General features: G+C 45.6%; 1 protein-coding gene across 1 annotated transcript in view; it reads right to left on the bottom strand.

Moving 5' to 3' along the window:
- ABCA12 (ATP binding cassette subfamily A member 12) overlaps window positions 1–12,175 on the bottom strand; it is a 79,313-nt gene extending 67,138 nt beyond the window's left edge. The window contains exons 1-2 of the mRNA XM_063400098.1: window positions 12,107–12,175; window positions 7,935–8,028 (exon numbers count right to left, since the gene is read on the bottom strand). Of these exons, the coding sequence (XP_063256168.1) occupies window positions 7,935–8,028; window positions 12,107–12,175 (163 nt within the window). The remainder of the gene's footprint in view (window positions 1–7,934; window positions 8,029–12,106) is intronic.
- Between the last annotated feature and the right edge of the window lie 1,271 nt (window positions 12,176–13,446).

Here is a 13,446-nt window from a genome sequence, read left to right as displayed (position 1 = left end):
CCAACTCTGTGATCCCACATCACACACTAGAGCAAATCCACAACACACAATTCTTTTTTCAATCTCCCCACTGCCTTTAGCTTTAAAGCTCTTAATTTGCTAAAGCTACAATTTCCCTTGAAGGGTCCCACTACCAGTGCCTGTGAGTCAAGGGGGAGAGAGCACTGCACTCACTGCTGCCACATGTCTGAGCTGAGAGATCACCCTCTCATACTTCTGGCCAAATTGACACCTCTGCGACCAAAACCCAAGGCCAGATCCTGTCAGCAAAGACTGGCTTTGGCTCTGCCAGCAGCACAGTCCCAAGCAAAGAAGCTTTTACTGTGTTTTCCCACAGAGAGTTTTGATTTCCTATCCCCAGTGAGAGAAGGGCTCCAAAACTGAGGGAAAGAGACATCCCAAAGGGCAGAGGAGGCCAAGGGCTCAGTGCTGCACGGGCTGGTTCTCCCTGTTCAGTAGCATCTAACCAGGCCAGCCACATCTCCAAGAGCTGGAAAGAAACAAGGCATGCAGAGCAGTAATAATAAACATAAGATACCAATTAATGCACGCATGCCACTGGAAATTCTGGCTTTTCCCCATTTGCTCTCATTCAGAAACAAAAAAAAAAAGAAAATTAATTTCTCCTATTTTTCTGGATGCTGTAAATTCCAACACACTTCCCTTCAACATGAGAAAAACATTTTGTTTTCTTCAGGTAAAGGTGCTGGGTATAATAACAATGAGAAATGTCAGGGTGGTTCTAAATGTCATACAAGAGGGATGAAAATGACTATTTCACTACGGTCTATAAGATTAATTGAAATTGATCCAAAATGTTTAAGCCTAAATGGACCATGTTTCTCGTGGCCACATTGATTGTGCTGATTCCACTGCACTGAGGTTACAGCTGAGGCCATTTGCTGATCCAGCCAGGAATTCAGCAGATCAGAGGCACAGCACCACAAACACAGCAGACCCCAGCTGAGTTTTTCTGGTTTCCACCCACCCCAAATTTAGTGTCCTATCACCAACACTCCTTGGGCACAAAAAAATTCTCTTGCCTTCAGAATTCAGACACTCTGACACTTCCTATGCTCTAAGTCCTTCCAAATTCCTCCCATAGTTCATAAAAAAATCCATACAAACCTCAGCTCTGCCACTGGTGAATTGGAGGCACTAATGAGCAAATGGCTTCATTAGGAAGCATTGTGTTTAATTGAAAATGCATTCAATCATTGCCAGATCATAGGAGGCAATATCATCACTTGGACTTTTCAGCTAGGGAAAAGGTGCCCAAAAAGTGGTTTGGTAAGGAAATAAATAAAGTTAGGAATCAGTGATTAAAAGGGTGAAAAAATGATCACCCCTCACATCACAAGGACAGCAAAACACATGGGAACAGGACATAACCAGCAAACAGGACTGAAAATACCTTTTTGTAACAAATATCAAAATGTTGTAGAACTTACTGCCATGGGATAAAGCAGACATTGATTTCAAAAGAATTAGACAAATTCACAAAAATAGATTTGTCAGTGGCTACTGAACATGATCACTTGGTTTAAACCCCTTCAGCTTCTGACTGAAGAAACCCTGAACCTCAAAAACTTCTAGTGAGAGTATTTCCTGCTCTGGTGACCTCCTCCCAACTTTCTGTGCCAAATGTTTGGCTGGCTTTGTGTACACACAACCTTCTGTCTTCCCTTCTAGTCTTTCTCATTGTCACACAGCATCACTTTAAACTTTTCCTCTGCTATTTTCAACAGCCAAAAAGATAAAAGTGCCTGTTCCATGACATGACAAAGATCCTGTTCCCTTCAACCATATGCAGCTGCCCATTCCCAGTTTTGTTAACATCTATTTATCAGTAACAACTTAAGCTGTTGGTTTTGATTTTTAATTTTTTTTGTACAAATTTTTATGCTAATGCCAGGACTTTAAATCTCTCTCCAAAAACAAAACCAAATCATCAAATCTATGGGATGAGATTAATTTTTAGGCAGGGTACTTTTTACACATGAATACCCAGCTGGCTTATGCCTTACCTATTAAAAGAGAATATTTAATTGCCCTGGCACTTCTATTGCTGTGACATTTAGAGCAATCTTTTTCCTAATATCTAATTTGACCCTTCCCTGGCACAATTTAGGGCCATTCCTCTCATCTGTTCACCTGAGACACTGCAGAACACAGTGATCCCCACCTCACTACAGCCTCCTTTTGCATCTCCTGATTTTGAAATGAAAGCTCAGCAGGACCCCAGATAAACCCACTCAAGCCCCCCGGACACCCAGTGTGGCTGGGTGAGAGTCACAGCCTTGCATTTTTTTATCTTTACAGCAACAGGACCCTTGTTTTCTCATGGTGTGCTCAGCTGCCTGCCCAGGATACTGCAACCAAAGCAGCAGACAACTCAGAGCCAGACTCCTCCCTCCCTCCGCGGCCTCCACGGAGAAACATTTCATTTAATTGCCCAATTCTCCCCCCAAGCACTTCAGGCTCTGCAATAAGACCAGCCCAGAGCAGACAGCATCTACTTCCACGCTTATTAAGACTGGGCAAGCTGGTTTTGCTTGCCCACAGACCTTCCACTTCCACCTCCTTATTTAATCCATTAAAAATCAGCACTTGGATCTGATCACATCGGGTTCATGGCCCGATCAGGGAGAACATAAAGAGCAGAGAGCATAAAAATCACAAGGGAGCCAAAGAGCAGCAAGTGTAAAGGGAGGAGAAAGAGCCTCCAAACCAAAGACAGGGACAAAGGAGAGGAGGAGGAACTTGGAACCCTTCAAAGAGTTATTGCAATCTCAGAGCGAGGTGGGGAAATGACAGAGCTGCGGAGGTTGACAGTGCTGGGAAGGGATGTTCCCCTGCCTGAAGCACAAACACACCAGGAGAAAGCCGTACCTGCACACAAGCCCTTTTCCTACAGGGCTTTTTTAAAGCAATATTTAATGCAGACAAGGCTAACCTGGTCTTGTAACGCAGCCAGGTTGACCTTTTCTGTATGAGCAGCAGGGGACTACCCAAACAGAACCCAAGAAGAGAGTCAGGACACTTTGCAGCACGAAACTGGAACCCAAAAGCTTAAATCCATATCTAGACTTTTGCAAAAACACCTGCACAAAAACCACGTTTCCCCAACCAACATCTTTCAATGCTGAGTGCCTCCAGAGGCCAGGTTTAGATTCTTTAAACAAAAGGGACCTCCTTTCCAGAAACACAGGCATCAACAATGGCTAATTTCAGTCTAAGCCAAGCTGCTCAGCACCTCTGGGAAAATACTTCTGCCCTTTTAGATCCCAGCACCTGGACTGAGATGTTTCAGGAAGTCAATTAGAATTAAGTGACTGCCCCAAGACTCTGCTTCAATGGGGAAGGATAAATCACAGTGGTAAGTGAGGAGTTCCCAGCTCCAACTCTGAACATCCTTCAGTCACACCCCAGAAGGAGAAAGAGTCTGTGGAAAGAAAGGGAAGTGTGGAGATTTATGACATTAAGGGAAGCATTACAAATATCTCAGTGCTCTCTTTAAGCAACTGGTCTCCAGGCTAAGAGGAAGACAAGGAACTGTATGGCTGGGCACTGCTTCTACATGCAATATGGATACAAATCAATGTATATGTCTATTCTGGCAAATGCAGGGTTAATTAATATGAACCATACCCCCTTCAGCTCTGGTTTAATGAAACAGGGGGTTACATGGCAGTCTGCTCCCTAGCACAACAGAATAAAACCAAACATTCATACCAAAGGCAGAAACCTGAGGAGGCATTTTGCTGATCACTGCAGATGAGCAGAGACAAAAATCTGGTGTGTAGAGAAGGGGGCAAAACTGAGAGAAAAGAAAGGAAGGAAAATGAAGCAGTGCAAAGGAACACAAGGAGAGGGGCTGCTCCACCACAGGCAAGTGGTGAAGGAGAGCCTGAAGTCTGATGTGTGCTTGTCTGTGTGCAGAATAGGCTGAACCCTGGGGGTGGATTATGACTTGCATAAATACCCATGACTTATCCAAATGAATGGAGTGGCCTGTGCAGCTGAGCCATCATCCCACCTCCCTGTAATTAGCATGGGAACCTATTAATTTTTCCACATTACTGGGAAAAGAGATGAGTACAGGTGCCTCCAACTAAGAGGCAAATTCCTATGAAGTACCGCATATTTTCAGAGTTTTCTCACCTCCAGGTGAGACACCATCTAAGGCTTCAGAGATCTCTGCTCAGGGGCTGGTACTGATTTTTCCAGCCAGTTCTGGACCTGTTCAAATCCTAGCTATGCATCACAGTAAGACTGAATGGGATGCAGATCAGAGAGCTTCTCCCAGGGGCACTGGGGCCAAGAATAAGAGCAGAATATCTGTTCCTGCACAGCATTGTGGCCACACAGCTGTGCTGGTCCCTACTGACCAATTCTGATGATATTTCCCCGGAATATTGGCTGCAAACAGCAGCCTTGTGGAGGGCTCTGCTGCTGAGTCTCTAACAAACATCTCTGAGCGAATGCAGTGCGCCCTTGCAGGCATTTCCACAACGCTGGGGAAAACTGGGTGGAAATTCTGGGCAGAGGTGAAGGCTAGAAAGTGCCTCACTGGGAAAAGTGCTGCCAACGATTTGTCTGCCCGAATTTGGTGGATTTAAGAGCAGCCCCAAGAGTACAGCCACTTTCCATGAAGAAGAGCTGCCTGTGGATGAGGGTCTCACAGCCCAGCTGTCCCTGGGAGCGCTGTAGGAGAGGACCAGGGGTGGAACAGGAGTGAGGTTTGTCCCACATCCTCCCCGCAGCCCAGCTGAGCAAGGCTCGGAGCCAGCGGAGGGGTCACCACGCCCAGGAGAGCTCCCAGCGGGAATAGTGATGAGGTGGAACCGACTGCAGGGGAGAGGAGGCCAGCAGGGAAGGAAGAAATCGGGCGGGGAGGGCGTGACAGGGTGTGACAGGGCTCGTTAAAGCGAGGAGCGTAATTGGGCTCCTCTGCAGACTGAGTGGGCTGAGCCCTGAGGGACAGATCGTATCTCGCGCACAATTCCCATACCTTGCTAAAACCTGGAGGATGGAAAGGGACTTCTGTCCCTGCTCTAGAAAACAGGTGATACAGACACAAAACTCTGGATGATACCATCAAACCAAGTGGCTTTCACCTGCAGGCTTCCAGTCCAGAGTTTCCTGTTCCACACTTACACATCCCAGTGCCTCCTAGCAAAGACAAAGGCTGAAATAAAAAGGTCAAAAGTCACAACTGCAGTATGAATAGTAAGCTGGATGGGGATTTTGTTTGTAAGACTCTGGGATCATCACAGAAACTGGGTATGCAGACAATGAAATCTCTTTTTCATTTCTCCTGACAACAATCTCTGCTGACCTGGAAACACATCATCAAACAGAATCCCTGAATAAAGAAGAGAGGTTTTGTTTTTTGTTTTTTTGGTTTTTTTTACCTCCTAGATACAAGATGCTTTCGTTGTGGAGAAAATGATTTATCAGACTTCAGCTCCTTGTTTTCCTCAGTTCTTAGTTCTCCTATGAACATCTCTTGAGTGGTGACATTTATTTGGCATGTCATTTCCCTCTGAAGCTCAGCCTGGCACAAGCTCCCTTTGCGTTAAGTGCTACACAATATAATTCAGCACAAGCAACCTGCTCCTGCAGGAAAACCTTGTCATTTGTTCACCCTTGACTGATATTTGCCAGGTAATTTCTCGACATAATCCTCCATCTATTCGATGTGTATTAGCTATCCTTCAGAAGAAATTACTGTCTCGAATTTGAGCTGTTTTAATTGAAAAAAAAGTGAAAATAATAGATTTCATGATATTTCTGTGGCCCGGAATACATGAGATAAACTTACAGAGTGGGATTTTCTGTGGGGTTATCTTAAGGCTCCAAATTTCAACATCTGAGGAGCTTATTCCATCTCTGTGCCATTGATTCTGTGCTTCCTGACTTTTGTCTACCTGCAATAATCTCTTGACAGCAGAACTGGAAACAGCTTCTTGTCACTACTTAATAATTCTGTCTTAAGGCAGGCACTGGGACTCAGCATAAGGTGAATTCTTATGAATAAAATGAATAAAATCCCCTCCCGTAATAGTTTTCCTAGATGTGTCCACCCCTGCCTGCTTTTCTATCAAAAAGGAAAGTTCCCCAGTGATTTATCTTTTGCTTTTCAAGCTTTTTCCAGTTGTCAAAAAAAAGAAAAGAGTAATTGTCAAGCAACTGTTCTTATTTAACAATAATAGCAGCAGAAACTGGCTGTTTGATGATCAGGTTAGCATCCTCCTCTAGTCCCCCAGGATTCTTAGATGGTCTCTGAACATCTGGATCTCAAGAATACACCAAAGCCATTATTTTCCAGCAAAAAAACCTCTCTTGCAATACAAAGTTCCTATCATCCACTTTTAAGAGAGACAGATGCCTGCTCACATGCTTACTGAGACCTGTACTAAAATAAAATTAATCTACAGAAGGAAAGGGAACTCGTCCAAAGATACTGCCCCACTTCCCCTTTCCTGCAAAGGACAACTGATGGTGCTGCTTGCACTTCATAAGATAATTCCTGTTAATTCATTAAGGCAGAGATGTGATCATCCAGGGCAAAGACGCTCCAAATAAACATCGATTCAAACTAATAGCCATGTCAAATAAAAGAATAAATATTTCCCCATCCAGATGGCTCTCTTGACATCCAGCTTATCTGATGTATTGGGGACAGGAAGTACAACTGATGGGGCAGCGTGGGAGGTCTGCCATTTCCACACTTGGCAAAATCCGGGGTTTTCACAAAGTACAATGTGTTCTGTCTTGCCTGTTCCAACAGATTCAAGGGAATTTGGGAGAGCTTGGAATATATAACATACCTAAAGAGGTATGGGATTTTTTAACCTAAAGGTTAAAAAATTATCCCAACACATCAAGAATGTCCTTTCCCATTAAAGAATCCCTGTGATACTTTCAGGAAGAACTTGCTCTGGTCTCCATCCCTGCCTACAGAAGGAGGTACACAATGCTTCACTGGGATTAGGCTGTGGGTTCTGCAGCCAGGACTATCCTAAGTGCACGTCTGAAAACCTTTAGGGTCCCTTCCAAGCCAAACCATTCTATGGCTCTATCATTTGATTCAATTCAAAACTAACACTGTGAAAGATTAAAAAAAAAAAAAAAAGGCAAAAAAGCTCCCAAGTGGATGAACTCCTTGCTCTGCTTTACTCTATAACTTCATGAACACATGTGCCCAGGTCTGGGACATTATTCTGATGGTGGTAAGGACTCACTGATCAGCAGAAGTGCTTTAGGGCAGACTCAAATGCATCCCTGCTCTGAGATGGACACCTCCTGACCCAAAGAGCAAGGCTTGCAAGCCAGAACCGGCTTGTGCAAACTTTGACCCCCAACAACTCCTGCCCCACCCAAGGAGGTGCTGTTTTTATTCCAGGGGGCTCACAGGTCCCAGGAGCCAAGCAAGGCATCGCTCTTCAGCTGAGCCTCAGCAGGGAGACACTTTAACGTGCACATTTTGCCTGTGGCATGCACAAGGTAAAACCTGCCACGTTGACCAATCTCATGTTTGCCACTCACCTCCATAATCACACTTGCAGCCTCTGCCCTCACTGCTTTTACTGAGTAAACTCTCCCCCAGCTGCCCTCTTTTCCCTCAGTGTATCCTGGAAATTTATATTGCTGTCTACACAGCAGTATCCGAATAAATCTGGGTGAGACAGTTCTTTAAGGTTTTCTAATTATAAAGCTAATTTGAAAAAAAACACAAACAAACATGAGCGAAAACAACCTCAGAGGAGCACACACATTTTATTTACAGCATGATGCATCCCAGGAAATCTCCACTGGAAACTACACGGAGCCAAATTTGTAAAAGTAACAAAACACATCAAATGAACACATCAGTCACTGAAATGAGAACTAAACCCCACAGACATAAAAACAAACCAGTTACTTACAGTTTTGCTGTGGTTCTGGAGGGAATTTGAGACGGATAATGGCCAAGATTATGAAAACAACCACGGGCCAGGAAATTAAAACAAACGACCATACCTATAAAACAGCAATGAAAATATATCGGTTACGTTTGTCTCTTGGATGTTACCCAGAGCCTGTCTGGAATGTACAAGCAGTGCCCTAAGTGAGTTACAGGGTGCATTGTAAATCACACCTGTCTTAGCATGCATACAATTAAAACCCAAGCATTATCTATTCAGAAGAAAAACTACAGGAGATTTTAGGAGCAGACAGCAAGGCTGAAAGCAGCACAAGGTTTGAGTTTGGCTGATAATTACGGGGGACAGTGTTTAGCCAGCTCTGAGACACTGCTCTGTCACAGTAAAGGCACGCTGGGAAGCACCAACCAAAAGATAAAGCCGTGTGAAAGCTTGGTTTCACTTTCTGTGAAATGATGGGTAAACAGGACTTTGATTGAACTACACCCCAAAACTGAAGTGTCTGACAAGCCTACAGTGTTTCTCCCCCTAAAATTCAGCTGTTTTTCACAACTAGTGGGTCCTCATGGTAGAGCTGGAAGGAAGGGTTTTCACAGTGGTCATTCACAAGATGTGGAGCTCAAGCACAGAAAAAGAAGGGGTTTATGGAGGGGTTTAAAATCATTGTCTCTCTCCATTTTGAGCTACAGTGGTGCTTGTATTTCCTGCTTTCCAGACATGTCTCCTCTCAGTATCTCTGCCCTGTGACTTAGTTGGAATTAAGTGTGAAAGCTTGGTTTCACTTTCTGTGAAATGATGGGTAAACAGGACTTTGATTGAACTACACCCCAAAACTGAAGTGTCTGACAAGCCTACAGCGTTTCTCCCCCCAAAATTCAGCTGTTTTTCACAACCAGGGGGTCCTCATGGTAGAGCTGGAAGGAAGGGTTTTCACAGTGGTCATTCACAAGATGTGGAGCTCAAGCACAGAAAAGAAAGGGGTTTGTGGAGTTGTGCAGCCAGCCCACAGAATGCACATCTGAGCACCCATCAAGGAAAAAAACCTATAAGGGCTTCTGACCCCAGCAGCCCAAATCCCTGGCACCTTTCCATCTCCAGACTGTAGCAGTCCATACAGATGAGCTGAGCTGATTCCCAGAATGGTTTTGGTTAAAGGGACCTTAAAGCCCATCCCATTCCATCCCCTGCCATGGGCAGGGACACCTTCCACTAGCCCAGGGTGCTCCCAGCCCCATCCAACCTGGCCTTGGACACTGCCAGGGATGGAGCAGCCACAGCTTCTCTGGGCACCCTGTGCCAGGGCCTCACCATCCTCACAGGGAAGATTTCTTCCTATATAACTTTAGGTGGAAGAGAAATCATGTAAAATTGCCCTAATGTGTTGAAAAACACATAAATTTGTGTAGGACTCTTGTCTCTGACATGAGGTTTGCTCCTTTCAATGGACAAGAATTCAGAAAATATTAGAATTAATCATCTAGTATAGTAAACCAATCTAAGGAGGATGCCCAAAATCCTAAAATACAAACCTTAGGGTTTTGTGAGCTAGGAAATTGTAATTATTCAAATAATCCCCTGCTTTTGCATTAGCTGGCAAGCTGGCTCCAATGCTTACTAGATCAGGAGTTTTCCATCCATCAGTAGTTAAGCTGAAACTATTCTGTGCTACAAAATTGCTGTTCTATCTTCATGCCAATTTTTGGAACTGCAAAGATGTCTTTCTTCAAAATAATCCTGTTTTTCATCCTGGTGTTGCTGTTTTTTTCAGATCAGCACATATTACCCAAAGCTGTTTTTCCACAGTAATTCCAAGCCCATAACCACGTTTTCATTTCCTGTAACGCTCACTGGAACATAAAGCCAAACAGACAGACAAACAAATCCTGGAGAGCAATTCAGCTTAAAGATGGTTGTTCTACAGCAACTATCGTCCCTGATGAGGTGACTCAGGCTTGAAAGTTGGAGCAAATTCATGCCCCAAAATAGGCAAGTGATAGACGTCAAACCACAAGGCACCTCCCCACACACCCCTTCAGAAGGTGCTCCTATAATTTCAGCATTCAGCCACATTTTAGCTTGGACAGACAGCACCCTTCCTGCTTTTTATGTATACACTGCCAACTTGTAACAAGATCCATCACTGCCACTGACATATTTTAGTTAATTTTTTTTATATCAGATGCTTTCCCTATAATCAGTCCCCAAACACACAGTTTAACTGTGATTAATTCTCATGCAAATGGTGTTATTAATGTGTCCTCCTTGCTTAGCACCACACAGGCTAAAGTAAAATTATGGGGTAACAGCACAGAAACTGATATTAGTCAGAAGCTGCCTAAAGGAAGGGCCGGACATCTGTCACATTCCTGGGACAATGGATGAATACTGATTGTTCCTACACAGGAAAATCGTTGTCCCTGCCCATTTTGAGCCACAATGGTGCTTATACTCCCCACTTTCCCCACTCTCAGTATCTCTGCCCTGTGACTTAGTTGGGTTTAACAGCAGCTGGGTGCACCAGTTGCAACATCACAGCATTCCCAGTGTTCCAGGCATTTCTAGTGAACCAAAACAAGACAACCACCTTGGCCAAACTGCTTGCAGGTGGAACGTGTTGACTGGAATGGAACCACAACCAACCCCAATCCAGCTCTTGGGACATTAAGAACTGTGATTTGGGTTGCACAATCCCTTAGCTGCTGGATTATTTCACTGCTAAAAGTTGATTTAATCTCTCAGAGCTTACTTGGGATCTGTGGGTGAGTGCACATTTTCTCTCCCCTTCCTGCTTCTGTTTAAATAATGAAGTGCAACATGCAAGAGGCACCAATATCTCCAGTTCCCTTTGGCATTCGGGCCCAACTTTGCTCCCAAAAAGAATCTGAGTTTACCTCCTCACACCCTCCTCAGTCTGAGCAAGCTCCCTAATCTGGAGCAAGAGAGGGAAATTAAGGAGGGTTGCAAGGCATGCCTGCCATAAAATAGTCAGCAGTGGCCAGATTTTTATTTTAATTGACATTTCAGTTCTACAGAGTTGATATTTCAACTCCACAGGAAAGCAGAATTAGAGCAGGTCAGACTGTGGTCAGAAGCACAGGTAGGGCTTAGGTGGCATTTACTCTAGGTGCACAAGAGCTAAAAGGGACCCAGGCCTTCTGCTTTTAACGAGGCTGTTACAATTTCTCTTGAGAAATTAGAGGGCATTTATTTGGATTCCTCTGCATCTCAGGAAAAGTGTATTTTGCAGCAGAGAAGAACGCTGTAAGGCACACAGCATATCCACAGGGGTCAGAGGCACTCAGCCCCTCTCTGAATCTGGTTCCTCAACACCGAGATAGGGCAGGGTAAGCTGGAGCAGACCTTGCAGAAGCACACAGTCATCCCAGGCCTTTCACTTCACCCTCACATCATGCCCTCCATGGACATTTCTCTTTGGCCAGCACTTCCTGTGCCTGCCAAGGTTTCCATTCCACCAAGGCAAGTTTAAACCCCACCACGTTTGGGTCACTGGAGCACAGGTTATGGTGCAGCTCCCTGAACTGTCACACTTACTGTATTTGTACCAGAACTGGACTGGGACAAAACCACTCTCCCTGGCCATGCAGTGTCTCCCAAAGGAACATTTGCTCCCTGGTGCTGCTGCAGCTCAGATCACTCTCTGGATATTGCTGGCAATGGTTTATCCTTTGGATGGAAAGATCACTGGGGTGTTTGATTGGCAGCACACTGGATGCACTGGAAATCTGTCCCACCTGTCTCTCAAAGCTATTTTTTTGTTATCCATCCTTTACAAATGGCTCTGTGTGAGGGCAGCCCTGTCACCCCCAAATCCCAGGGGCTCCTCAGAGGCTGTACACCAGCACAGGGCCTGCTCACACAGCAGCAGGTACAGAACTGCAGCCTTAACTCAGGACTGCCCATGAGCCTGTGCAAGGTTTTGTCTGCACAGACATTGTCCTGAGGGAACAAGAGGCATCCATGGTCCTCCATCTGGGCTCCTGAGCCCTCATGCATGAACTTCACACAATCCTGTGCCATTCCCTCCCTTCCTTCTGCTTCTACCACCACCCTCCCACTCTGACAGCACAACCCTCCTCTCTGCAGTGCCCCCCTCGCTCCTCAGCTCCCGGTGTCTCCAGGTTCCCCCTGCTGCCCTGCTGTGTTCCCACACTCACCAGCTGCCTCTTGACGCTCAGCCAGTTCTTCCAGAGCAGGATCCTGAGGTGCTGGGAGAGCGCAGCCATCCTCGGCTCACCTGACCGAAAGTGAGGGGGCTGCGTGTTCCTCCTCCCCGCGCTTAGGAGGCAAAAGTGGAGGCTCTAACCCAAAAGGGCATCCAGTGTCCAAAATCCAGGCCTCTGCCTCTTCCCCACAGCATAGCTCTGAAGCAGCTACTCCATCCACTTGTGGCTGCTGTACTCCCAGGAACTGTGGCTCTTGTCCTCACAGCAATAGCTCCTAGCAAATTCAACAGGTTCTTCCTCTCCGGGCGGGCGGGCAGATGCAGCAGCCTGCCTCCACTTGTGTTAATTACAATATCCAGCCTCTCCTGGATGCTCCCTGTCCAAGCCCTCCCCGATAAAACGGATAGCATTCCAAAAAGATGCTTCTGCTTAAACAAAAGGTGATGCATGCCTCCTCCTCCCCATGATGAAACTCCCTGTCTGCCCACACACAGCTTCTGCTGGAGAGGTGTCATCAGCAGCAGCAGAGTTAGGCCACTTGCCAGGCCAGTCTGACTTCCCCGAGTTCACAGGGAATGGCTGGGAAGAAATCATCCACAGCCACAGTGTGCATCTTCCTGCCGCTGCTGATTTGGAATTAGGGGGGTTTGAATACCTCTAAATGTCTCAAGTACACCTACACATCCAATAAATTTAATGAAAGAGGTGAAAAATATTTGTAAGTCAAAATCTCAGGGACTGATCCAACTGCTTGGCTTCCTGCATCTTCCTTTTCTTCCACAAAATCAGTCGTGGGGTTCTCACTGACTGATTTCCCTGAAATGCACCAAATCCGCTGAGAATGGATCAGATTTCACAAGATTTCAGAGCACTAGTGTGGCTCAAATACTCATTACTCAACTAATCATGGAATCTCCCAAGCTAGTGGTACCTAAAAAGAACAGCCAGTGATGACAGGAAAGGGAAGAGGCAGGTACAGAGGGAAGCAATGACAGCAAGGGGAACTGCTCATTGCACAAAAGGACCAGCAATAGATCTGAAATATGGATTTGTCTGATGGGTTCTGGCCAGCTGGAAGAACTCTGGTGCCCCTTGGGTGTCTGGGAATGCCGAGACCATCCTTGAAGCACTTGGCAAGCAATGGAAGACATCACTGTTCTCAGCATATTCCACGAAAAATTCCAGAACCATTCCTGTACATGGCATTTCTTTTAGGCACAAACTAACTTTGGGCCTCAAAAATGAAAACATCTTGAAGGAGTCCTTGCCAAACTCCACCCAGGGACCGGAGTGGAAGCGGCAGCAGAGGAGTTTTGATCCAAGGGTTGCTG

Source organism: Prinia subflava, chromosome 6 (assembly GCF_021018805.1).
Source record: "Prinia subflava isolate CZ2003 ecotype Zambia chromosome 6, Cam_Psub_1.2, whole genome shotgun sequence".
NCBI classification, from domain to species: Eukaryota; Metazoa; Chordata; class Aves; order Passeriformes; family Cisticolidae; genus Prinia; species Prinia subflava.
Note: the sequence above shows the minus strand (reverse complement) of the source record. Positions and strands in the feature narration are given on the sequence as shown.